General features: G+C 39.3%; 1 protein-coding gene across 1 annotated transcript in view; it reads left to right on the top strand.

Moving 5' to 3' along the window:
- si:dkey-215k6.1 (transmembrane protein 132D) overlaps window positions 1-27,682 on the top strand; it is a 252,999-nt gene that overhangs the window by 104,155 nt on the left and 121,162 nt on the right. The window contains exon 4 of the mRNA XM_044027111.1: window positions 16,807-16,947. Within this exon, the coding sequence (XP_043883046.1) occupies window positions 16,807-16,947 (141 nt within the window). The remainder of the gene's footprint in view (window positions 1-16,806; window positions 16,948-27,682) is intronic.

Here is a 27,682-nt window from a genome sequence, read left to right as displayed (position 1 = left end):
AACAGATGCTGTTAAAGAAGAGAAAAGACTTGTTTCACTCATTTTCCCTCTGTCCAGACTTCCCTCCTCAGGAGGCATCAAGAGCGTGTGGCTCCTGCAGCCAGCAGCTCTCTTACCATTATGCCTCCACCGCCTCCATTTGTCATTTTGATGCAAAGTTCATATTGCCGTGCAAATGAGTCAGCTGTGGCAAATGTGTATATTCAAAAAAAAAAAAAATCCTTGAATGAGCTCTTCACTGGATATTTTTGCTGAATGAGTTCCAAAGAGCTTACTCTCAAAGCGGAAACGAGGTTTTTGCCTGTGACGTGTTGAATTAGTAGACTTAGCCAGGCTGGGAGGGAGGAAGGCGAGCTGTTATCACACTGCAGCACCTGGACCGAAGACAGAATGGGACAGAGACATCTTTCAAACACACACACACAGAGACACACAAAACCACACTCAAGAAATATAATATACAGACAAACACCTTGTGAACTGTATTTGTTTATCCATTTCTCTTCAACTCCTAAAGGTCATTGTGGCTGTCCTGTCGTTTTCCTTTCTCCATTAATTCATCTCTCTTCGTCTATTGTACAGGTGTTATATCTTTCTCTTTTGTCATATGGCATGATACTTGTCTCTTGACATTGTTGTTTATGATCTACAATGACTGACTTTATAATTCATTTGCGCAGGCTTTTCCAGGGCATGATATTGTTCTTGAGTCTGTCTTTATCTAAATACTGTTTATCGGTTTAAATTTAGTATCATCAGTCTTTGTTCCTTGTTTTGTTCTGGTAATACAGTAGCTCTGTATAAAAATAGTAGTAGTGAATACGATGTGGAAGTGAAACATAACATGATCCAATTAGAGTCAAATAGACATTAAGGCAGGTTTGTCATTGTGTGATTGGCAGCATTTGTCATGTACAATTAGTTATTTACATAAATAGTTGCACGGTGGCAGTTGTAGGTGGATACACAATAGAGAGGTTCTCAGCAGGTTCATTTCATACTATCAAACATTTGGTCTTTGGTTTGAAAACGAGAAAAAAAAAAACTGCAAAGGTTGAGGTTTTTTTTGGGGCGATCAGATAATTTGATCTTAACTGGGCTGGACCAGTAAAATAATAGCATAATAACCTATAAACAACTAAAGAACTCCATTTGTTTCCCTTTTTGTTTTGCATTTAAAACAAAGGCGTTCAAAAAACAGTTTAACATTTACACATGTGCATTACAACTTACAGATCCCAGTTGATCTATAACAACATTTAGTCACCGGTATCAAAAAAACATAGTATTATGATTAGATTCTAATCATAATGTGACATTTTCACACCGGACCCTCTGGTGGGCCAGTTTGTTCGTGTGCCGTATGTTTGAGACCGCTGATATAGAGGCTCACACTACTACATATTCGAGCTGAGACAGTAACCATCATGTAAATATGTAACACTCTGAGGCCCTATCCACACAAACATGTAATGAAGTCTGTCCAGAACAGGCCTGTATGTGGCTCTGTAACGCTGCTACACCAAAAACAGCATACACGCTGCATGCAAACTTGTTTTTATTCTAACGAGTATACATTCCAGGAAGCTGGGAAAAGGAAAGAAATAAAGGAAATAAAATTAAAGTTATCACAAAGGGATAGACAAAAATATCTCCCGACACAAGAGGAGGATCATAGCAACAGTGAATGCCAGCGCAAGACAGGGGTGGGGCTATGACATCATCGTTTTCCCAAAGTTGCACATTGTTTGTCTACATGAAAACACAAGGAGGACATTGGTCCGTCAAGCCAACATGCCCCTTATTTACATGCTACTTATCTTACTAATAAAGATGCTGTACTGTTGCTTCACACAATTATAGGTTTGAAATCTGATTTGACCATGCATGGTCTTTCTCTGTGCAGTCTGAAAGTGCTACACAAGTTCAAGAGAGTGTATATTGGGGACTTTGGCTTCTTCCCATAGTTGAACCCTGTCGCTCACCCAACATTAGCTGGAAATCCTCTCCTGCTCCCTTAAAAGGATTGGATGGATGGATAATACATACTGTATTACCAGAAAGACCTTTTGTCTTTGGAGCATATTTCACTTTGTGCTGTTCATACAGTTCATACTTACTCACTGTCTGTGACATTCAGCCACGGTGAATTCTGCTCCTGACATTTAGCAGCTTATCCTCTTTAAAGCGACTTTTATTTTTACCTACATGATAATTAATTGTCTGCGAAATAAACACCGTCATTAAATCTTAATCGTATAATGCAGCAACAGATTAAATTAAATGGTTGGTAGTTTTACGATAGTGTTATTCAGAGATCAAAAGTCACACTCTGTGTATTAAACTACATTCTCATCAGATTGTTTATATAATTAAAACTGTTAAACCAGAATCATGCACACACACACACACACACACACACTGTACATCATAGCTTTTTTTGTTGCTTTGTGTTTAACATAATTTCCATTGATGCTTTGCACCTCATTGTCCTCCCTTGCGGCAATCTTTACCTCCCAGTCCTCACTGTTTTTGTCTCTGCCGCCCTCTTTTTAAATCATCATCTTTTTTTCCCCCATCTTTTCCTTTGAATGCCTGAATCACACGCAGGCAAATGCATGTATGCAAAAAATAGCACAATTGCTGCCACCCGCTATGCACTGCCACAGTGTGGATAAGTGTGACTCTACGTCTTACAAGTGTTACTGAAGCTCGGAAGAAAGAGGAGAAAGGGCGGATTTAAGGCTTTTTCTGTGCTCCTAGTGTCAAGGTTTTTATTTGTGAGGATTGTAATGGAACCCCAAGGTGTTGCATCTCTCACCCAGCATGTGTCTGTTCTAGCCTTTTAGCAGTAGCAATTTAACATCTGGAAACGCTGACTTTTTTTCTTGGCTCACAGTTTTTAGAAATTCCTAAAGTTTTCAATCATTGCTTTCACCAAGGTTGGAAATAGTTTGGTCTTTTTTTTTGCTAACACCTTGAATTTGAGTGGTAGCAACAACCAAAATCACTGTCCAAACACTTTTCTTGTGTGTGTCTATTCTATTCATTGAGCTTTTGTTGCGTTTGAGTTCTAGCTGTGTCTTTTCTGTATCTTTAATATACCGATTGAATCACTGAGATTAGTGTGTTTACGCTCTCTAATGCTAATGCTGCATGGAACAGACTCACGATGGTGAATAGAGACAGGGGAGGTTCCAACGGCCGAGATGGGTTGTGGTTAGTGATGTGACGTATCGAGTAGGGGAGGGGGCGTTTCCGCAATGCGCGTATTGAGGCTTGCTTCATTTAGGGGAGGAGCCAAAAATGATGACGTCCGAAGCCTCGCTGCCCGGCTGTACCACGTGGTTGCTTCGGGAAGTGGTTCAGATTTTGCCGCGAGGTTTTACAACTATAACGACCCCTCAGGCTCCATTCAAAATGTGGATTTTTGAAGGAGAGTTGCGGTCAGTTGAGAGTTTGGATAGAGTTTGGATAGTTTGGAGAGTTTGGATACTAGAGTTTGGATAGCGTTTATATAGTTTGGAGATAGTTTGGGGAGTTTAGGGAGAGAGAGAGAGCGATTTAGGAGAGTAGGACAGGCGATATAGGATGGAGCCTAGTGACAACACTCTGCCAATCAGTGGCTGTTAGTCTGTCTACGTCACACATAGTATCGGCTCAGCTAGTTCGGAACCTCGCCAGAGCAGGTACTGAAAAAGTACCAGGCACCAGGTACTATCTGGAAGCCGAACTGTGTGGTGGAAAAGCGCCATTAGCCAGTTTTAAGTGATCGTCTGCACCTCCTCTAGACTCACCCCCTCTATTGGCTCTTATTATCAGTTACACAGTCATATCCTTTCACTGGAAATGCTGTTCCATCACTGGCAACAGCTGTTTACACTGCGAAGCATAGAGTTGGTTCATAAAAGCAATAAAACATGACTCAATAAAGGTCTGTGTGTGGATGTCTGTAAACAAACTGAGACCAATATGATGTTACACAGCTTTATACCTTAAGTTCCTATTAACCTCACCTGTTTATACTCATCTGTGTGTGTGCTTGTGTGAGCTGCACCTCTCAGCACACCAGACTGATATTGTTGTCCCACTCGATGCCAGAAACACTGCACCGACTCCAGTGGCTGCCCTCTTATCTCTGAGTCTCTGCTCCCAGTTGTGTTTGTTGATCTAACCTGCTGTTTGCTGTTTTCACCGACATATTTATTTGTTTGCTCCTTGGTTACCATTGTCATAGCCCACTGGGTATTTAATTCTCACTAGGCTGAGGGCATGTCTTGTGTGTGTGCTTTTGTTGCGGGGTAGACTTTACCTACAACAAGATGTACTTTAGTCGGTTAAAAAACACTGAATGACAATTAGATTGAGCGGCAATTGTCTCCATGACTTTAGAGCAGTTTTTAACATACTTTAATATGGGGACCATTGTGACCCATTTCATTAGATAAACCACGACCAGAGCATTATTATGATTCTAATAAGATGTTGCTGGCATTTCTGTAATACCTAAATTTGAATCAATAAACTAGCCATTTTCAAGAGATATTTGTTTGACATACATTCATTCATTCATTGACTGGTGCTTTACCCTCCAGGGTCGCAGGGTGCTGGAGCCAATCCTAGCTTACATAGGGACACTTCAGTGTGCACTGAAGTGCTGTCTGCTTCCATTGAGTGCCCATGTTAATTGGCTGTGCTGCCTATCCTGAGCGCCACACTGCAACTCGCAGAGCACTCTCGCAATCCTCGCAATCCTCCTCAGTCAGTTTTGGAGTGTGATCTATTTTTGGTGCATGCTACTACTGAATCTGACCAGAAAACACAGTACATAAAAAAAAAGTCATACAATGTACGTACATATATGTAAATAAAATATCCCTCGTTCCACCACAATCATCCACATCTACTACAAATATCTATGTTTTCAATATAAAGTCAGTTTTCTTTGAAGGTACACAGATGTTTATCATTTATAGCAAGAGCAGCATGCACCAGCAACATAAAAACAGAAGGAGGCATTCTATCTGTGGCAAAGAGGGGAAGAACAAATGTGATGCGGGGGGGTCTTTAAGACCTTAAAATTTAAAAATGTCTCCTGAGGTGACTCGAGTAATTGTGTGAAAGGAGAAAAATTGGGGTGGGAGGGAGTATACGAACATCTGTGTATTTAATCTCTACCAGACTGGCTATTTTAATGACAGTAATAATAGCAATACCCAGAGGTGTTATGTGGTTATCAATAATAACTCCAACAATGATAACATCACCAATTAATGATAGCAATTATGGTTCTAATAATAATAAGGATGTAGTTGAGCGGCAGTGGAGGTGCTTGCACACTAAGTGGAAGGAGAGAGAAGACACAAAGGGAGATGAGGTAATTTTAGAACTCTTCCATTTATAAGAAACAAGAGGCTGAAGTCTTGACATACCTTTTTATTTTTTCAACCCAGTGAAATGTTTGGGGCATTAATGCTCTGTCGAGTAAGCAGTTTTAAGCCACATGTGGACTATAATGGACTAAATATGTACAAACATTCTTCCTGATTTTAACACTGTGCCCAAAATATATAGATCTTGTTTATTCGATAGAGTTCCTTTTAATTTGATTAGCATGGGCAGTAAAACATTTCGTATCCACTTGATCAAACAAAGTATTCACATTTGTTTTAATTATGATGTGTCCACAGCAAGAGACACTGTCAAACAATAAATATTGCAGGTCAGCTGACAGTGAATTTGTAATGGCTGATATAATTATGCTTTAATCATGAAAAGGCTAAATCAAAAAAGCAATTATTTTTGGTATTCCATTTAATTGGAATACCAAAAATAATTGTGATGTTATTAATGACAATATTAAAATAACACAAAATTGAACATGTTTTCATCTGTGATTGCATTGATAAGTGCATGTCCATGCATTTGCAGTCACCAAAAGACTAATTAGGAGTGCATTGATTCCCACAATGCGGAGTAGTATTTGTTTAGTGAACTACGTGAGTGTTTGCAGAAGTGTTGTGATTTCTTAGGGTCACTGAATGCACCTCTTAGCTCAACACACAATGGACTCTATATCACACATTTGCTCTCATGTGGGAATGGGAACTGTTTTGATTATTATTGTTATTATTATTATTTGATACACACACATTTTTGTAAAAGTTTAAATAAGCAAATATAGTCACTGATCTGTAATTTGTGTTGGGCATGTTACCAGAGAGACCATTGTTACAGGCATGTTTCTACACACGTTACCTCTTCCAAGAAAGTCATGGTTTGGCTGGCTTGTTTTTCTGTAAGAACTTTACTGAAAAACTTCTTAAGTGACCTTCAGGAAAATTGGAGGGTGGTATCGATGTAGTTGTATGTACCCAAAAAAAGAACCCATTAATATTGGTGCTGATCTTGATAAAGAGGAAGTAGTAGACATAGCTGTAAGACTGTAAGAAATTATTTAAGGGAACGGTGAGGGGGTAAATAGGCAACACAATTTTTGTTCTCTCTCAAGTGGTTTATTTTCCGTTAACAAAGACAAAGCTGTAGCAAGACACTGGCAAGAATACGCATGCTTTTAATTCACAGCTGGTGTTGAGTCACACTAACCTCATCTGTGTTTAGATGTGGGGTTAATGCAGTTCTTTGCAGATGTGACTTTTTTTGGAAAACAAAATGTCCTGGTGTGTCGGAGAAAAAAATAGTCAAAGCAAGCCTCATACTGAACCAATATAAGGTTCAGTATTCAATGTACTTTGAAATACTTTTTTTTTTTACATATCCTTCTAATTTTTATTGAAGTATTGTCGTATTGGTGCACTGTTTTGTTTTCTTCTTGTATCTCTTCACTTGCACTCCTTTAATCTCATTGTACACTGTATAATGACAATAAAGGTGATTCTGATTCCGAAATGTGAGTGTTGTCGCACAATCAATATTAACACCATGATGACAAGTTTAAGTCAAAGTCAGTGTCTGTGTCAGCTTCAACATTAGCTACATACTTGTGTTTTTTTTTGTTTTATGAAATATAGATTCAAACCTTCCTGTTATACTTTGTCAAGTTTGCGTATTGCACCTGTGGCTGTGGGGGTTTTATCTAGGTACTATATCCTCCTCCCACGGTCCAAAAACATGCAGCTTACTGTAGGTGTGAATGGAAGTGTGGATGCTTGTTTAGTTGGAGAGGACGGGTGACCTGAATGTCAGGGCAATTGTCTTCCTTCCGCTCCTCTGATGTGAGTAACATTGAAGGTCCTTCAGCATTCCAGTCTGGTCCTGTTAAAAGTAGGAGGGGAAGTAGCTGGTTGCTATGCTGTTAATCTGGGACCTCAGCCCAAAGGAGAAGCTCAAAGCTACTACAGTAGCCAACAACCCACCACTGTTGTCTGTCTTTGTTTACAAAGAAATGTGTCATTCTAATCCCATGTGTGGTGGGATGTGGAGTGGGTGGCTTCATTCCATGTGTGAGGGTTTGTTTATTTGAAAGGATCCTGTATTCAAATATCAAGCTGTGAAGATTACATTATTGTAGGATCCTGTTAATTGTCTTCAGAGATAGCAGTTGTAAAAGTCCCATGTGTTGCAGGGTGTGTGCTGAACACAAAGTTGGGTTTACAACACTTTGAGGGGCCAGCTGCATCACATTGTAGGAAAAAATAACTGTTCTGTAGCACTGACTAAGTGTGGTGACTCAGACTTTTATTAAGGTTAAATCAATGATAATAATTTAAGAAATACAACTATACTATAATTATGCAACCATTCACAGCTTTATGTCAATGATTTGTAATTCATTTCCTGCTGATTTTCCATTTTGAAGACAGGGCCTCAGGCCAAACTAAAGTAAATCAGCGAGGATTGTAATTCATGCATCAAATCTCATGTTATGTAACCCTCTTTCCACTTCATTTGGCTTTTTAAGTGTCTGATTCACATTTTTTTTTTTTTTTTTTTCATTTGTGGAGGATGTCGGCATCATTATAAATGTGTGGTCAACAATTTGTTATATCCTCCATGTCTGTGACAGTATCCAGAGGCATTACAGTGCAATGACATATATGTGTTGCTTCACCACTTGTGGGTGTGAGTGTGCCTGATGACTTCCTAGCAAGAGTTGCAGTTGTTGCTAAAGCAATGGCAAACACTGGGGAGAACTGTCTTTCCTGAGAGCTGTGTTTGCAAGTTGTGCTGATTGAGCGACACTTTAATGTAATTTGATTGGCTTGATTGGCCGCCGTTGGTGGCGAAGTCAGAATCTGTGAGAGAATCTGATGTTATCTCTCTCTAAGACAGTGCGTATTGAATCAGTTTCCTGTCGACCTTTACATCACATAAAAACAAACAGTGAATGGCGAGATGGACGGTGATGTGGATCGTGCTTTACTTTTGACATTTCTTTACTTCTACCACACACAGACTGAGCAAAGCAAAAACGACAGTTCCACCATGCAGTTCGGAAACATGTGATGCAGTAAATGAAGAGCGTTTCAGTTTCGGCCTCCACTGAGTATGTCAGTGCAGTGTTAGGGGCAATGGTGGTTCAGTAGGTTCAGTGGTGTGTGACAGGGAAAGGTCACTATTATGGTCAAAGTAAATGTCATTGACTATTGATAAGAAACAAAAAATAAACTGTAGTTTCTTGTGTTTTAGTCGTGTTGATCCATTGATATTACACCATATTGCTCATATAACCTTTGTGGTGGTACTCATTGTATCATTGTGTCATGTTTTAATAAACTGAGCAGGAGGTTAAAAGTAAACATTCTGTATTTATGTCTTGCTTGGGCTCACTGTTGTATAGACGGGTTCCCTGCATGCTGCTCTGCCAATCTCGGGAGCATCAGCGCCAAGTCTAACTCTATTTTCATTTTTTTGCAATAAATGGTTTGATTATGATGATAGGATGATTCCGTGTAGCAGGATGGAACAGATGTTCTCACAGAGAGATGCGTTTGACCCATGACCAACATAACTCTTTTATGTCTGGATTTTAAATCTTTAACAACTGTTTGTTATAAACTTCTAAACTCACAGCTCCCCATCTGTCCTTAAAAAAACAAGCCCACCTGTTCTCTCTAAACATTAGAAACCCTCATCTTTAGTCTGTCAGTCACGACAAGAAAAAAACAGTACATTTCAGGTTCTGCTGGAGCAAAAACATCACTCGTGAATGTCCATAAAATGTTAACCTGCACCTACAAGGTAATCAATATGAACATGGTGTCATTCCATATCAAGTCAAATTGTTTTTATCTGGTCAACTGCATTTGAGCAGAAGAAAGAGCAAATCCAACGGTCACTTTAAGAGCCAACACAGGTGGGCAACTTCTAACACCAACTTTTAACAAAGCATTTGAAGTTTTTATGAAAAAAAAACTCTCATTTTTCAATTTGTCAACAGCTTGTCAGTTGTTAAACTATAACCCTGAATCTCTTAAACGTTCCGGTCATAACAACACATTGTTTATGACAGCAGCTTCACCATGTGTTGAAGGTTAAGCAGGTGGTGCGCTTCACATACTGTTATCAGCTAGTGTTGTGTTTGAAAGTTTCTTAAATAACTCTCAACAAAGGTAACATTCAATTAAACACAATGTGGTGGTGTTGCCTATTCTTTTCAGACGAGGAGATTACCAATACAAGTCAATGCGAGAGTCCAACAAACACGACTTTACATCCCTTGAACACTTAACTCTTTTTCTTCTTTTTTTGGCTCTCCATTTAGAGGTTGTCACACTTAAATAAAAAGGAACGCCCACCTAAGAGAAGACTCTGTGGTAGATTGAGCACAACTTTGATTGACAAAACAAAGTGATCTGAAAGGGTCTCTATACTGAGCCTATATTCAGCTGTCACATGACACAATCTTGGGTAAACTGATGATGGATGGATGGATTCTTAATGGGCAGTCATCAGGTACAAGGTGCTCTGTCATAACTGTACGTTGCGGTATTCATTATTCAGCACTGATATATACAGTAATTAAATTTGCAGAATAAACGTGTTAAGCTGGAGTTCTGTAGTGCTTCTACAACATCTTTTCAATGCGCCATACTGTATCTCATAGCATCTGCTCCAACACAAACTTCAGACCAGCAATATGTTTTCTCTTACTTTTTTGTCTCCGAGACACATCTGCTGCTGAACACGCAGCAGCGTTTTCTGACACACAGCATATGGCTCCAGGTCTGCTCCATTGTTTGGAGAAGAATGCCTTTTTGCTTTGTATTTACATATTATGCAATTAGCAAATGCTGTCACTCAGATTACATTTCAAGCTTTAGTGCCATTGTTGAATGCAAAGCTCTCTGTGAAGCCTGTAATTATACATTTAGGATAGACTTTAAAAGAAAAAGACACACTTGTGATGGTGTCCTGTATAAATGCACTAACTGGGAGAGTGTTTGACGATGGAATGATAACGATACATGTTTTCATAAAAGCTTTAAAGCCGCTTGACAACGTATGAATACTGTAAGAATCAATTGGTAGTTTTGCATTAGGAAAAGTTTTCTTTAGAGCCTTAGTAACTTTACCTGTATTGTGAATGCAGGACTGTCGTTACGGTGTTAGACCACAGTTCTTCTCTTAAGGTGAACGAGTTGCAAACTATGAACTGCCATCACTAAGAACAAAAGACATAGAGCTGAAATTGTCTGAAAGAACCACATGTGAGGACAGAAGTGTTGTAATTGAATCCGACCCAGACATTCTCCTGCTGAGATTTCCGTTTGAGAACAGCAAAGGAAAGAAAGAAATAATATCTCATAATTGATAATTAGATAATGAATGCCCTTCTATGATTAGAGCACACAGAGCTTGTAATGATACAAAATTGTTTCAAGTTTTAAAATGTTTTGTCCTTTTCATAATGATAACCTTGAAACCATTGCTTCTAATCAGCTGCTAGTGAAAGAGCGACTGAGAAGATCCAAATAATAAACACAGGAGCGGCACATGGAGCTAAAGGGCTTACGATCTTCTTTTCCATTCTAAACCATTGTTTACCAACTCCAAGTTGTTAGAGTAGCACATCAAAATAAATGTAAAGCTGTGGTAGACAGTCTAAGCCCTCTGAGTTAGGTTCCCTCCTCACTGAGGAGATCTGTCAGTTTTTTGGCCTTTAAACCCCACAGGCTCTAAACACATATACTTCTGAAGGAATAAGGGTTTATACTATGACGAGAGGTTCTCTAGAGTCTGTAAAAGTACCACACACCAGGATTTTGCAGAGGTTACCTTGGTGTAAAGACGAAGACTTTCACAAAATAAAATATTTAATGAGGCCACGAGAAACTGAATTACACTTACTGTAGGCACCAGTATGGATCATTCTTTTATCATTCACTTGCCCTTCAGCGGTTTTGTAGTGCTGGGGGAAACGAGGCCATGTACACAATATAAGCAAGTATCATGGAGACCAGTGACACTGTTTCAATGGCTACACTTTTATATCCTTCATTTTAGTTTCATTTTTTGAAAATGGGTCTCCGAATGGGTAAATCTCCAAAAGGTCATCCATGTGTTTTTGCACCGACAACCAATATGCTACTTTGGCAAAACGATGATGTCATAATCTCACCTCTTGCTTGTGCTTGCATTCGCTGTCACTTATTTGTGTCATTGTCGTCTTCTTGTTTTTGTGTTTGGAGATCTCCACCACCTCAACAACCATCAACACCCGTACTTTCTCAAAGAGGCTCTATCTCTAAGTTCATTTACACATTCACATCACCTGACAGCGTCCCTTTTTATCTGGTCCTGCCGCACAATTCCCACATTCCCGTGGCCATATTCTGGACCTGGTCTGCACCACTGGTCTCAACATCAATCTCCTCCCCAGCCTAAACCTCAACATCTCCGATCATCTGGCAATCCCCATGAACATTGACATGCCTGTCCCTCCCCACAAAAATCAATGCGTACTATCAAACAGAAACTTCAATCAATGTCACCCTCAGTCTCACATCACCATTGCCAACACATTGTCTGCCTTCTCTCCACCACAGCCTGACAACCCATCTGATCTGGTGATCACAACGACACACTCTCCTCCTGTCTCAACCAGCTGGCTCCCATCAAAACAAAAATGGTCTCATTTACACCCTCAGCCCCATGGTTTACTCCTGAACTGTGTCAAATGAAAAGCCTATAATACCAACTTGAAAGATTCCAAGAAAACTGGTCTAATAGTACACAGTCTAATAATAAGCTCCTCAAACCCATTGGCAACACCTCTCACTCCTTCACAACGAACACATTTAACTCCTCCCTCTCATATTTGAAAACTAACAATATTTGCACCAACCTGCCCTGCAACCTGTAGGCTTCCAGCCTCTCGCTCACTTTGCCCCAGTGTCCCCAATGGAGCTGTCCACTGTCCCTTAAGGAATGAGAAGTCCCACCTGTATCCTGGACCCCATTCAACATTGTCAATAATTGTCTCCCAGTCCTTGCTCCATTTATCACTGACATAACCAACTCCTCCTTCAGTTCTGGTTCTGAACTGAGGTCTGGTCCCATCCTCCAGAAATCTTGACTAAACCTGGATGTACCCTCAAACTTCAGGCCCATAACCAACGTCCCTTTTCTGTTCAAAAATACTGGAATACGCTGCGGCGTCTCCAACGATCTGTTTGAACTATTTCAGTCCGGCACAGAAACGTCTCTCCTCAGAGTCACCAACAATCTCCTGCTCCCCTCAGATGCTGGAAACCTCAATATCCTCATCGTCGTCGACCTCACCGCTGCTTTCGACCCCGTCAGCCGCTGCACTTTCCTCTCCTGCCTTAAATCCACCATCCACCCTCAACCTCACCCCCCCATTTGGCAACATTGGCATCACCTTCGACAGCAACCTCTCTTTTGAACACTTCAACCACATCACCAAATCTGCCTCCCCCATCACTCTCCGTTCCTGCTGCTGAAACCCTCACCCGTGCCTTCATCACTTCCAGAATATAATCAGCGTATTCAGTTTAAAATCCTTCTCCTGACCTACAAAGGCCTCCATTATATAGCTTAAAAGTGCTATATAAATAAAATGTATAACTATTTTCCCATAAAACCAATGTCTTGAGACTTATTCCACAAGCTGAAAGTGATTACCATAATTATGTATTGGCTCATAATCCTAAAATGGAGCAAAACCGAAACTTTTAAAATATCTCTTTGAAAATGAGCTACATTTAGCACACCCACCTCTGGGGCTTATTAATAGGAAAAGAGAAAATTGATATCATCACATTGACAGAAACGCACTGTGCATTTTAAAACTTACAATTATGACTTTAAAAAAAAAAAGACAAGGGAATCTTTATTCACAGTGCAGCTTTTGGCATTTGGCCCAATTGCTTTTCCTCTACACTTACTCTTTATTTTTTCAATCGGAAAACTAGTGTTGAGGTGCCCATAAACAAGGTGCTGCTCCAGAAGAAAAGGGAAAGGAAATCGATTGTAATGCTTAGTGTGCTTCACAATGGCCAACAGGAGCAGACCGTAGCTGTGGATGTGTGTAATGTATGAGACAAGAGGAAAGAAATGGTGCTCGGTTAATGTTTTTTTTTGTGTGTAAATAACAATTAAAGTGTTTTGTGCTCACTGGCATCCCACCCTTACATCACCCAGCGGTTTGTGAACTATTGAAGCCTCATATTTTGCAATTTGACCAGCACCATCTTGTTCTTTTGAAGAAATTATAGTGTGTGAAATGCACTGTCAATCCACAGGAGACCATGATTTACATGGACGTCATACAGTATTGAAGGAGTGAAATGAGTTTCAGATCGGGAGCTCTTCAGGAAAATGTCTATGTATGAAATTGAGTGAGAAGAGCTATCATTCTCTATCAGACTTAAATTTTTTTGCCCCCTAATGGCCATTTAAGAGTACAACATTTTCAGACACTGGCTTCAGTTCTCAGATCTGATGACTTTCATTATTCATATACACTCTATAATTACACTGGAATTATTCCACTTGCTTTCAAATGTATTAATATAATAATACAATATGGAATATTGTCTAGTTGTTTTTTTATTATTATTATTATTTAAGACAATTACAGAGTGAAACAAACGATACAGGCAGGTCTATCAGGCAGAATGTGTTTTACTCGTCACCCCATATTTATTTCTGGTGACACGAAGAATAAAATGATGGTTGATAAATTTGGTGATGTGCTGCATACTGGGAGAAGTCTTGGTTGTCTGTCTGCATTACTTAAAAAAGAATGACACACAGACTCTTGTCAGGCTGTTTTGCTGAATGCATATCTGACAGAAGCAGCTCGGGGATGCAGCCTTGTCCATCATCTTGCTGTTTTACAGACACACAAGCACATGTGCGCACACACCAAAGTCCCGACAGTTGCACCCTGGGACACTATTGACACTTGCTTTACTACATGTGACGAGCTGTGTATTTTTGTGGTTATTTGTGTTACGGGGTGAAGAACCTCCAGCCGCAGCTTCCTTGCCAACAAAATAAAGAAGCAATAACTTCATCCATCCATATTCTATTGCTCTATCCTCCACTTGAGGGTTGGACATATGCCAAGCTGACATAGGGCAATAGGCGGGGTACAACCTGGCATTTTGACCCATCCTAGAATTAGGAGCAGTGGGCTGCCACACTGAGTAGTGCCCGGGTAGCATTGGGGGGCATTGGGGGTTGGGTACCTTGCTCAGGGGTACCCCAGCCCTTTTGGGCCGGGTGGGGATTTGAACCGGCGACCTTCTGGTTACAAGTCAAGTTCCCTTTCCACCCAAATAATATAATATAAATAAATATAACATTCATTTAGAGAGTGTCCAATTAGTTAGTGGCTTGAATTGTGGTTCAGTGGAAGATCCGATCATGGCACGTAAATCTTCAAAATTGTAGTGTATTTTTTATTTTACAAAAACAAAATAAGTCTTTTTTTTTGCATTCTGGAGAAACTTAATTTATGTATGTATGTTCTCAGAAAGTTCAATGATTTATTTTTTCCACAACTACCTTCATTTTTCTCAGACCAGGTTCAGGATTTGTGTTCCCCCAATCTGTCATTCACATCATATCTCCAGTTTTACTGCTTTGTTTTTCTTTTCTCCAGTAACTTTGCTCTGCATCGTTTTGTTGCCGCAGCCTGGTTGCAGTAAATTTCGTTTGAAGTGGAGTATCTTAAATTCTGCTTCGGTTTAGGATGAAGACGTGAGTGAAAAGAGGAAGTGAGCGTGAGAAGAAGAGGGTGAGGTTGGGATGGAAAGAAAAAGACACATGGGGAGAAAGAAGCAGAGTAAACAGAACATGTGTTTTATTTTTTAACATTTTTTTATGTTGAACTGTTTATTTATAAAACATTTTTTTTGGATGGACTCTATACATGCTCATGCTCACCAGTCATAAGAGTGTACAGCTCATTTACTCTCAATAGAGTTTTCACTCTTAACACAGTATTGACAAATCAGCTGAGACAGATACTACAATTGCATTATTTTGGTTGTGTTTGGGGCAGATCTAGTTATAGCTCTGCCATCGGGAGAAGGTATAGGAATTATTTGTTAAGTAATAAAAAAGAAAAAGTGGATTTTCAAACTTTCTGCCAAACATTGTATTTACATTATTTAACTATACACACATGCATATATACTGTACCTAAACACTAACAAACAGATGCACATAGAGCATGACAATGAATGGATGTAATAGAGTGTATATGCAGCCGGCACTTGGCAAGACATAAAACAAAGGCACTAATAATGAGGAAGGAGACAAAGACGATTGTGCTTTCCCCCATCTGTTAGGAGGGAAACTATTATTGGCAAATACATCTGTGTTGGTATTTGTTGTTTGCCAGAGACTATTGTACATATGTTAATCAGAAAAAAAACATCAGTGAACAAGCATGTGTGTCTATAAAGTGTGTTATAAACTGAGGGAGGGTCTTGTGAGGGTAGTAAAAGCAAAAAAAAAAAAAAAACACACACAGAGATGGATTAAGACGAGTGAGAAAGAAAGCAAATAAATAGATTATCCACCGAGTTTCTTGGATGAGGGATGCGGGGCGGACAGAAGCACGGATGGATGGAAGGAGAAAGGTTCTTCAGGGAATGATGAGGAATGAAGATTAGCAACAAGAAGGATTGCATCTTGGAAGAGTGTAAAAGTAGTAGGAGGAGCTGCAGCCAAGAGAGATTTGGAAGAAAAAATTAAGACTTAAATGAAAAAGGAGAGGGTAATGAAAGAAAATGAAAAACAAAGAAGACTAGATAATGAAGCAAGAAGTTTGAAGGAAGGCAAAACGGTGGAAGAAGAAAAGAGAGGGTGAGGTTAACGCAAAACATGAGAGATTTATTTTTATACAAAAGTAAAACATTTAGCAAATGAATTAAATATGAAAAAGGGAAGTAAGTAGTAACAGAAACAAAATACATATTATGTTTCTTAAAAATTCGGCAAAATCACATTTTATGTGTGCATTTGATATCATCTCTGGTTCAGCCAACTTCCAATGTATCCTCCCAGCAATGCTAACAATGTTCACCTTAATAAGAGTTTCTTCCATGCGTCATGCTGTCGGAGGTGGCAGCATGCGGCATGAATCGATTTTAATAGACATTGTATACAAAGAGAGTGTGGCACGTATCAGAGATTAAGGAACATCAGCACGGGAAACAGGGCAGGGATATTACAAGCAAAGCAAATTCAATTTCAGCATGTTCCCACCATCACTCTTTGTCTCTTTTGTTTATCATGTGCTTATATGGTTGTTTGCTTAACCTTAATCTCTCGTTTTCTTCTCTGTGTCTTCATCTGTCTCTACAGGGTGTGGTTTCAGTCAGGCATCAACTTCCTGGCTGTGAAACCCAGCAATCTTGTTGCGTGGGAGATCAAACAGGAAATGGCGCCGGGAAGTAGTTCATTGGCAGTGATGTGTCAGAGAAAGGCCTCCTCCACAGCAGAGAGGTATGTCTGAAAGCCACATATCTCTAGCCTTTTTTTCTTTAGCGGCTTCCTCTTTCATCCGGCAGCTAGTTATCTCGTTTCTGTTGTACAGTATTTGTGGGCGCAGCTTAAAATGACTGAAAAGGTCTTTGATTCTTTGACTTCAAGAGCATAAAACTGTTGATTCCCCAAACTCTATAGTAAGTCTTTTCCTGTGCAGGAGTTTCCAGGCAGTAATAGCTGTCAGTTCAAATAAAAAAACAATTATACTAAGAAGTAAATGAAAAGAGAATAAAACAAAGGAAAATATAATATAAATATGAACATTTCTTTAATTCAATCATAGAAATTGTTGAGCTCTGTGAAAACCGTATTTGTCCTGACAGTCTAAAGCCTGGTTTATATCCGCCGCAGTGCATTCGGCGTGAGGCTGCATGTGTTGGTAATGACGTCATCACCAAAAGCTCCAAAAGTTGTTTTGGTGCTTAAATAATTAACTCCGCAAAACAAGGAAGAAGTCAGATATAATTTGCCCTCGTATTTCAGACATTGCTTTTCCTGCTTAGCTTATGAGATGCCTGAGGTGTGAACCAAACTCAGGTGTCAGTGAGAGAAGGTGTTTGAAAAAAACAACAACAACAACCTGATTTACTCTTTGTATTTCAACCTAAACTGATACATAGGCAGTGATTGACAACTTCCTGTTTATCTAGACTAGTGTCTTTGTTGCAGTGTGGAGCATACAGCATTGACTCATCATGTTGCATGGCGACCAGAAATGCCTGACAACATTTAGTTTAGTTTATTTATTTAATTTCATTCACAAAAAAAACGAAACAACAAAACAATTAAATATAAACACAGAATTGTCCAAGTCTTGAATGAGCAGAAAGAAGAATAATCTCATGTATCCCTCATTTATCTCATAAATCCCAATTAATCAATTTGCATAGTATATAAAACAAAATGACAATAATATACACAAACTAAAACGAGTAAATAAAATAGTCCACTCACGTTCCTGTTGTTAAGAAGACAAATAAGCAAATTATAAAACTTCAAAGGGAAAAAAAACAACAGTTACACATCTGGAATGTGCCGTCTTTGGAGCGCTACACATCAGCCACAGCAGTTGTAAATAAAAATGTGTTCTTAATCTGTCCTGGCTGGTAAAAGGTAAAATTAAATCATAGAAAAAAAATAAATAAATAAAGGTCCTACTTTCTACTAAAGTGAAAACAGTAGCCTATACAATTTAGACAGAAGTTAATCTGTTGACAATCTAGCTGTTATCATTTAATCTAAAGTGTTACAGTTCAGTTCAGATCACTAATTACGGAATTATTCGCATTTCATGGTTGTGAGTACGGCACAAGTTTATCTGACCCCTACCGCCCCAGTTTGTGGCACCCTTCTGTTGAAGTACCAAGTGCAGCGGTCCAAGGATGGACCAAGACACACTGCAGTCCAGTGATTGGTCAACACAGAATTCTTACTTCAATCAAAACTCAAAAGTCAAACAAAAGCGTGTCTCCTTCTCCTTATAAACAGCCACATACCAAGAAGAAAGAATACATAATACTGGATGTCTACCACTGTTTCCCTGTCCACTGCTGCGTTCTTCTTCATGAAATTAATTGGCGGGCTACACTGTGTCGTGCTGCTATCGCCATGTGGCCCACACACCCTGCAGTGGAAACACGAGCCACATCAAGGTGTACCATTCCAAACTACACTGCACCGCTTGGTGGAAACAAAGTGTATGTGACTGGCTGTCTCCAGAGGGCAGCGCCTTAAACGGTGCTGTCCATGGTTCTGAAACAACAGCTAAGCAGTAGTATTTCAGCCAGTGAATGTATTGCATGTTTTTTTTTTTTTTTGTTTTAAAACCCAAAGCTTAAACTGAGATGTTGATAGTGACATAGTGCCAGCTCTAATGAATAAGATATCTCCCAATCCTGACAACCCCACATTATGTGGCCCACATATCTGCTTGACATAATTGTTTTCCATGCCAATGATATGAAATAGACAGAATAAGTAAAGAGTGTGTATGAGTGATATGACCAGGCCTAGGCGAAAATCTGAACATACAAAGAATGAGGAGACTTCCTCTTCCCAACTCCCAATAAACCACCAGCAACACATTAAAGCAACATAATGTAGAATTGCACCTCAAAATAATGTGTCCAAGATCATATTGGTTATATTGGAACTTGATGACACAAAATTTGAACCTCCTTTGCAGCACCAATCAGCTCCCAGGAGCCAATGAGAGGCAATGTCATTCAATCAAGCATGCAACTCATCACCCCCTCACATGCACAAGGAAAGAAACAAAACCTTGAGGTATTTAGAAAATGTGTTGCGTAACAAAAGAAAATACAAGATTGCAAAGAAAGACTGAAACAAAATGGGTGCCAGAGATTTTTTTTCTTTAGAAAATGTGAAGGTACAAAAAATGCACAACCCATGGACTAGCAGTTAAAACAAATCTAATTAATTTAAAATAACCTTGAGAAAATACAGTATCACTTTTTAATTCCACATGTGTCTACAGCTTAAAGGAAACAGCAGTCAGAGTTTGTAAACTGAAATTACCAAAATTACAAATATTTAGTGTGACACTGTCAAGGTCACCAAATATTTGTCTTTGTCTTGTGTATTTTTTAAATGAATCCTGGTACTCACATGCTTAAACTCGACCACGCATAGGGCAACAGAGGATGCTCATTGAATAAAGTACGTACGAACGTACAAAATTAAATTAGCTAATCATGTAAATGACCAAAATCTTCTATGATCGTTGCTTAAGTTAAGTCATAAATCTAAAGAGTGAAAATAAAGTGATGCCATTTAAAAGTATACAGTGCATTATTTGTACAATTATTATATTTCCATTATGATAAAGTACTGTTAAGCTATCTATTTATCAAATATTCTAAATATCTTTGGGATCTATTTCTTAACAGATTTATTTATAGGAATTCAATTACATTCAAATATATTTAGTGCATTAAATGAATATACCTCCCTTGCTTTTACTTCCATATTTATAAACAAAGATAATTCATCAAATCAGATTTGAATCAAATCTATAATAATTATTCATGAGTATGAATAGTTATGTCAACCACTTCAAATTCAAGCAAACGCTGGATCCCAGAATATTTTCCCAACTCAAATGAACAACTCTACACTCAATCTCATCACATTGCCAATCCAGTCTGAACCAGACCAAAATCCAAATTCAATGAACAATCATCACCAGACAAGAGGCCACCAAATGTAACTGCACAAACCTGCAGGCTATCGTTCTACAGGCGCGTATGTTTTGGTTGTGTTTACCCACAATGTCCTGCATTTGGGACCGAGACCTAAGTTTTAGGCGGATCAGAGATCGGTTGTGCGTTCACACCTCCCCAGACTTTCTGAGCAAACGATCTGGGCTGGTGTGAATATGTCAAAAATGTACCCCAAAAAGATAAATAAAATAAACAGTCTGTCCACTAATGACTGCAATATTTCACTCCCTTTGTGAAATTTAGATACAGTATATTACATTTTTGAAGTTAAACAAAACACTATTCTGAAGTGAAGTAAAGAGAAAGGATAATGGTGTAATAAATTCAAATACAAAATACATGATATGTTTGTCATTGTTCCCAGGTACATTGAAAGTGAAGGAGGCTTCTCTCTTCAGGTGAAGGTAGAAATAAGGGATTGCACGACTTAAGATTTTTTGTTAATATCGACAGTAATGTAATGAAAGTCAGCTTGACTACTCGCTGATGACGTCATCCATGTGTTTTTCAGTCATCCATAAAATCACAACTGGGGGAAAAGCTTTGAAACAGTTTGTACTCACTGACGACGGACAGCTCATACACTGAATTCACACAACATCACGATATACGCAAACCACCACTCAGCTGTCACAATGCACATCACTGTCCTGCTCTCGGTTTTTGTTTTTCAATCCAGGTTTGCATGTGTTTGCTCAACTTCGCCAAACAGGGAAATCGTTTCGGTGGAAATGTTTCCTTGCAAATAATCACGGAGCTCCTCGTCTACGGTCTAGTCACGCCCCACTCTCCCTCCATTTTGATAGTGCAGGCTAAAATGTTTTTGAATAGCTTTAATCCCCTTTACTCTCTCTCCTCCACACTCACCGAGGATAAAATTGGTAAGCGAACCTCGCGATACGTGACTAGCAGACGTCAAGCTTGAAATTGTGGAGCTGTAAGGCAGACTACTCGACTAGTCCCATGGTTCTCAAACTGAGATACGCGTACCACCAGTGGTACCCGAGCTTCCTCTGGTGGAAAAACAGAAATACTTTTCTACTGTATGTGAACGGAGTGAAACTATGGAACATTAACAAATAAAAAAGATAAATGCAATAATAAGAATAATTACTCGCTCCATCTGAGTTTTATTTTGCTATAACATTGCCTGAACTAAATTTATATGTGAGGAAGCGGAGGATGATAGCGACTAGACATTGAGAATCTACATGGACATGCTCCTTCTCTCTTTCTCTTTCTCCTCACCCATAATGTCTTGTTGACATCAGTAATACTGACAAATGACTCACGATGGAGGGAAACTATTATTGCAGGGTCTCAGCTCAATTAGCACCACTTAGCTAGCCGTTAGCCACGTCTAGCCCTGACTGATGGACGGCATCAGCAGCAATGAATGATCCAAATGTGCCACAGAGGGAAATAAAAGAGATGACACAACAGCTTTAAACTTTCAAATTAAGGGTTAGCAATAGGCAATTACAAGTTTCCCTTCAATGCTTTTAAACCTCTTAACGCAGCATGTCTGGCTTTTTACTGTACTTTTATGTCAGGTACCAAAGTAAAAAAATATATGTATACATGAAATTTGCATCTAATTTCATCTTAGTAAGTTACATAGTTGTGTTCATTTTCAAATTGAATATTTTCTCATTTTACATCTGAAGGTGTTAATATGCTATTTAAAATGTCAATCTAGTGTAAAGGAGCATTTAGCTACAGGTTGACTTGACATGATAATAATTGCATTTTATTTTAGGGAGCGTAAAAATCTAGAGGTAATCTGTTCTTTATACTTTCACTCTTAGGTTTTTGGTTTTGAGGATAAAATTAACATAATAACACAACCCTCTAAAGTCTTTAAATACCAATCAGGGCTTTTACTGCAGCTCTTACTGCAGAACCAGACTCACGGCTTTGACATGTTAAGCTTTGACAGGCCTGCTGTAACCTGTTATGCTGAGCTGTGACTGAACCAATGCTTGAAAAAGGGATGTGTCGAGAGTGGAAACCATAACCTGAGCTCATCAGGTCCTGAAGAGTAACAGTTTTGGTCATGTTGGCCGGATTGTCTTACTTGACAATGTGCTTTTTTTGTTAATTTAGTGTGAAGATCAGTGAAATGATTGGATCCTCTGCCTGTGTTGGGCTAAAGCCTGAATACACTTTGCTTTCTATATTTGTTATGGTGTAGGAGGTTCATACTCAGTTAAGTTAGCCGAGCTAAGGAGAGACATGAAATAACACTTTAAAGCTACCTGCAGGAAAATTGACAGTGTTGAGACATTCTGTTTTACATATCAATCCAGATAGCAACAAAACAGTGATATATGACTACGTTACATTGATTAACTGCATCAGAGTCGGTCTGGTTTGTACCATTGGTGCATTTAGAATATCCTTTTGGCAAAATGACATGATTACATTTTAGGAATACACTTGGACTCAGAGCCAAGGTTGGTCATTTGTTTCTGAAACACCATTTTATCCTATTGCTAGCTTTTCCATACCTACCAACCCTATCTGTGTGTGTTCATTGCGTCACACTCCAGTGATGGACTTCATCTTGGTTTGTGAAATACTGATATACAGTATATGTGATGAATTCTGAGAGGTGGTGGCCTTCATGGCCTTGAAGAGAACAAGTCATTTTCTTTACCCATTGCCATTCATCTGTATTTTCTTGTTTGAGGTGTTGAAATGAAGGTGATTATAAACAGCTGCCGTTTTCCCCAAGCACTGGCATGTAACCATGTATGGTGAGATTATTTTGCTCCCTTTTTGTGCCCTGAAGGAAACGACTCATCAAAGTGGCACCATTGTAAACACAGAAAGTAGTGCTTTAGAAACAAGATCATGCTATTGCTCTCACAAAGACATGCACAGAGAATCCCACGGCACACGTATTCGCTTCCACTTACACACATGACTCTCTTGCCATCTTCAAAGTGATAATGTAAACAAAAGAGCTGCCTCGAAGCTGAGATTATAGGAATAAAAATATGTATGTATTGAAGGGTACAGTGCACACATGTATACACACACACCAGTGCGTGCTTGTCTTATATTTGTTTTATAGTTTCATGTTTTTACAATTTGTAGTTAATTTTTATTAATCTTTATTTATCTTTCTCATTGAGGGACTGGAGAGCAATCTGGCAAGGAAGCCATTTCAGCCAATTTAAGAATGAACCAATTACAACCCCCTGGCATGCTAGAGGCGGGCTTAACACGTTGACGACAAGTGACATCTAGGCAGCATATGTATACATCTAAAATGGTGGCCACTGAAGAGCCGCTGTCATTAGATTCAGATGGTACTTGCATCCTAAGTGACTTGCTCCACTGAGCTCCAACGGGCAAAGTCATTAGACGCCATTACTAGATAACCCTCACTCCTATAAAACCACAACAGACACGTTTGTTTGCGTTTTCCGTCGCTCCGCATACAACATCCTTGCTCTGATTGGTTGTAGTGAGTAACTTTTAAATGTAAGCCTATCAACTCCATAATACTCTTTCTCTTTGTTTCTCAGTAAAACAGTGTTTGTATCTCGTGCTGCCTCAACATTATTGAGCTGCACACAGGAAGAGATTTGTTTTATGGCAGGCGACAGACAGAGGCAACAACAACACGGTGGTGTAGTGGTTAGCACTCTCGCCTTGCAGCGAGAAGACCCGGGCTCGAGCCCCGGTTGGAACAAGGGCCTTTCTGCATGGAGTTTGCATGTTCTCCCCGTGTGTGCGTGGGTTCTCTCCCACAGTCCAAAAACATGCAATGTGGGGATTAGGTAAATTGGACACTCTAAATTGACCATAGGAGTGAGTGTGTGAGTGAATGGTTGTTTGTCTCTAGCTGTGTGTGTGGCCCTGCGATGGACTGGCGAACTGTCCAGGGTGTACCCCGCCTATCGCCCGATGTAGCTGAGATTGACCCTCTGGTAGAGGATAAAGCGGTTAGATGATGACTGACTGAACTCCTCTGCTCCGAAAACCCAGTCCTAGGACAGTTTGTCCCCGCCCTCCCTTGCACTGCTGCTGTACACTCAAATACTCCCTCAGGTCTGATAGGATTGCATGCTTGACAGAGCTCATCTTCAGATGAAAGACTAATGATACATTATTTCTGTTCACAAAGACTAAACAGAAGCACAATAATTGCAATATCAACAAAAATCATCAAAACTTGAAAATCCACAAAGATAAAACTCACTCATTTCATCACTCTTCATCCTCTTTTCCCTTTCTTTTAAGACACTTCCATTACAAGCAATAACATTTTAAACCAAAATGTGCTCTTACAGCTCATAAGACATGCATACCTATGCAGTCTCGCTGTGTTATCGCACTAAAGATACCAAACTGTGAAGACAGTAGGTGGGAGAGAAGCTCACATTTTTCATTTCAGACACAGGCGTACACATACAGTACAGTTTAGTGTATTCTGCGTGCAACACGGCAGGCTTTCACCAGTCCTCACGTGGGCGGACTGGCTAATTAAAAGAGCTGATCTGTATTAATCTCTAATGAGATATTTCTGGTTGAGACATGATACAGTGAGTGTGTTCCTTTTCATGAATGAGAGGGCGGAAATAATGAATACATCTGACAATTAATCCTGGGAACTGATTTGTGTTACCTGTTATACTTCCGTGATATAATACGATTTGGGGTTCAGTGTGTGCGTGTAATAGAAATTGCATTGTAAGTCGATGCAGTAATTAGGTACCAAAGTGAATTCTTCCATTTTGTGTTGGTGCATGTGTTATGGTGTGTGCGTGTATTCATGCTGTTTTATACAATTGATTTCAGACCAAAAAGGAAACCATCTATTGATCATGATGACTGCAATTTATGTCCCACAATGTTTCCCCACTGATCTCTCTTATGTATCCATTAAAGCACAATATTGGAACTTGTTGGATCAAAACACTTTTTATTCATTTTTTTATTGATTTTGATTATGAAGTCATTATTTATTATTTGTGTGTGTGATATAATGTGGCATTATCATCATCATCATCATCACCCTCTTGAAACTATAAATAGTTGTGACTGAGAGTGTGAATTAGGATCAGAGCTCACACTCAGTTTGAGGACCCTATTGTAAATGAATGAGTTATTATTATTGTTATTGTTTGTCTCTGTTGTGTATAGGCTGGTGAAGATGAACCCTGACTCTTGGCGAAGGTCAGCTTTGATAGGCAGCTCCTCCGTGTTCCTCAAAAGAGTGGTAGAAAATGAATGACTAAATGAATCATCCTGCATATTGATGGTCGTGTGTCTATAAAATTGGGTCACAAACACAGTAGCCATGGTAATAGTTGCTTATGAAAAACAGGGGAACACAATCTTGAGGTTTCATATACTCTTTTTTTACTCAGGTTAGTTTTTGACACAAAATGGCTTCACACTCACATGCACAGTTTCAGGCAATTAACAGTCTTTAATTAAACTCTTATCATTACTATGTTTAAATACAGTGGTATTATATATTTCGGTAGAGTTCTTTCATTTTCCATTTGTACCATGTTGCTAATATAGTTGCTTTGACCTTGTAGAGTTTTAAGTGTTGCTACAGATGTTATTAGTCATTTACACTCTCTGGGATTTTGTCGCACTTGTAAAATCAGTTACTCTATTTACAGTGCATTTTATTACTATGCTCATTTAACAAATTAAACCTCACAAGAACTGGAACAAATTCAAACTGATCCTAGTTTTGTGTGTCGGGTTATATGAGGAAAATGTGCCGCATAGTTTATGAGTGTGGCTGGTGCTGCTAGAATGGGAGCAGTCCTCTATTTCATGATCATGATTAGATCTATAGATTAACACTGCTAATGGGCTCCGTTCAATACCAGAACTGGGGTAATGCACTATCCTAACTTCACATTGTGACATGCTATTTATCTGCTGTTTGTGTGTGTGCATGCGTGTGAGTGTGTTTGCGAGCGAGAATGTGTTAAATAATGTTTTATTTTATCAGCCTGAGCCTTTTGCAGCTCAGGAAAAAAAATGGATTAACGATTTTGCAGTATTTTCTGCATCAACTGAATAATCTTTGATTCTGCACTGTTGAGTTTTATTATTCGATATAAACAAAGCACTTTGGCAATTATGAAACATATTTCAGATATTTGATTTTCTAATTCTTTACAGTTAGCTCATCAAATCTCTTCAAGGTCAACTTTAAAAAAAAAAAAACGCTCTGTTTCCATGATGCCAGTGTTGAAACTGACACAAAGCAGTGGAAACACCAACACAGTTTGAAGTTGACGCATGATTTTAATCTTGTATTTTAAAACATAAAGGGACAGTTGTTGAACACTGATGACACATTTTTTGTCATCATTAGAGATGCACTTTATATCCTGAGTAAAGACATTATAATCACTTTTGCTGCCCTTTCCATCTAATGTGTTTTCATACATTTTTGAATGATTTACCCATTTCCATACCCATTTGACTTCACAATATTATGACTCATTGTTCTCAGTGATGCCATTAGTTCGGACAGTTAGCAGCTGAGTTAGTTTCCTCTAGTAGAGATTCTGATGGTACTTAGCCTTGGCAGGCAGGAGGAGTTTGCGTTCCTCTAGGATTTCAATTTGGTCATGGTCGTATCTATAGGTCAGCTGCCCTTTTGATGGGCACTGTTGTTACTGGGGCTTGGTACCCAATCTCAGAGTGTGGGGATGATGATGAGATCTATGTTATTGTACCTTCATCAATCTCCAACTGTAAAGTTTCTCTTCCAGACATTAGAACACTGAGCTAGCAGATGTTTCCTTATCAATCTGGATGTTGGGTTTTGGAGCATCCATAGGTCTCCACCTCCTCTGTATATATCCCTTCTCACTGGGGTTGCCACAACCAATTAGTTGGGATAGTGTACAAGAAAATCTGCACCAAGTACTGACTGGTGGTCCCAGGATCAAGATGGAAGACGCCTCCAAAGGTGATTGAGAACAACAGGGCTAAGATCCTGTGAGACTTCCACATCCAGACAAACAAACTGGTGTTTGCATATTAATCTGACAGGAAAACAGGAAAGAAGACATCAACATCTAGAAGAAGGAACACGAAAACCTGGAGAAATACCAAGGGAGGAGAGAAGCTAGAGAATATGTGGGGAGTAAAGGTCTCAGTGGCGATAGGAGCACTGTCATCAAGGGCGCCAGTTTGTTTTTAACAATAACCATAAGCTTGAGTGTGGTTTGAAAAGTGCTGGGTACAAGTATTCATCAGTTTGACGTTTCATTACAATATGCACTGCATTACATATGACCGCCCTAGCCCCATCACGCCACAACCTCATAAAACTTTTAGCGACTTTTATCGTAAGGAAACTTTACCCTCGTCTCACCTCCTGCTGTGGTCCTGTCGCACGCACACAGCTCCAAAACACCGACAGGCAGCGGGGTTGTTCTCTCAACCCGAGGGGGGCG

This window comes from Solea senegalensis, linkage group LG5 (assembly GCF_019176455.1).
Source record: "Solea senegalensis isolate Sse05_10M linkage group LG5, IFAPA_SoseM_1, whole genome shotgun sequence".
In the NCBI taxonomy this organism is placed as follows: Eukaryota; Metazoa; Chordata; class Actinopteri; order Pleuronectiformes; family Soleidae; genus Solea; species Solea senegalensis.
This window is presented reverse-complemented; position numbering and strand designations above follow the sequence as displayed.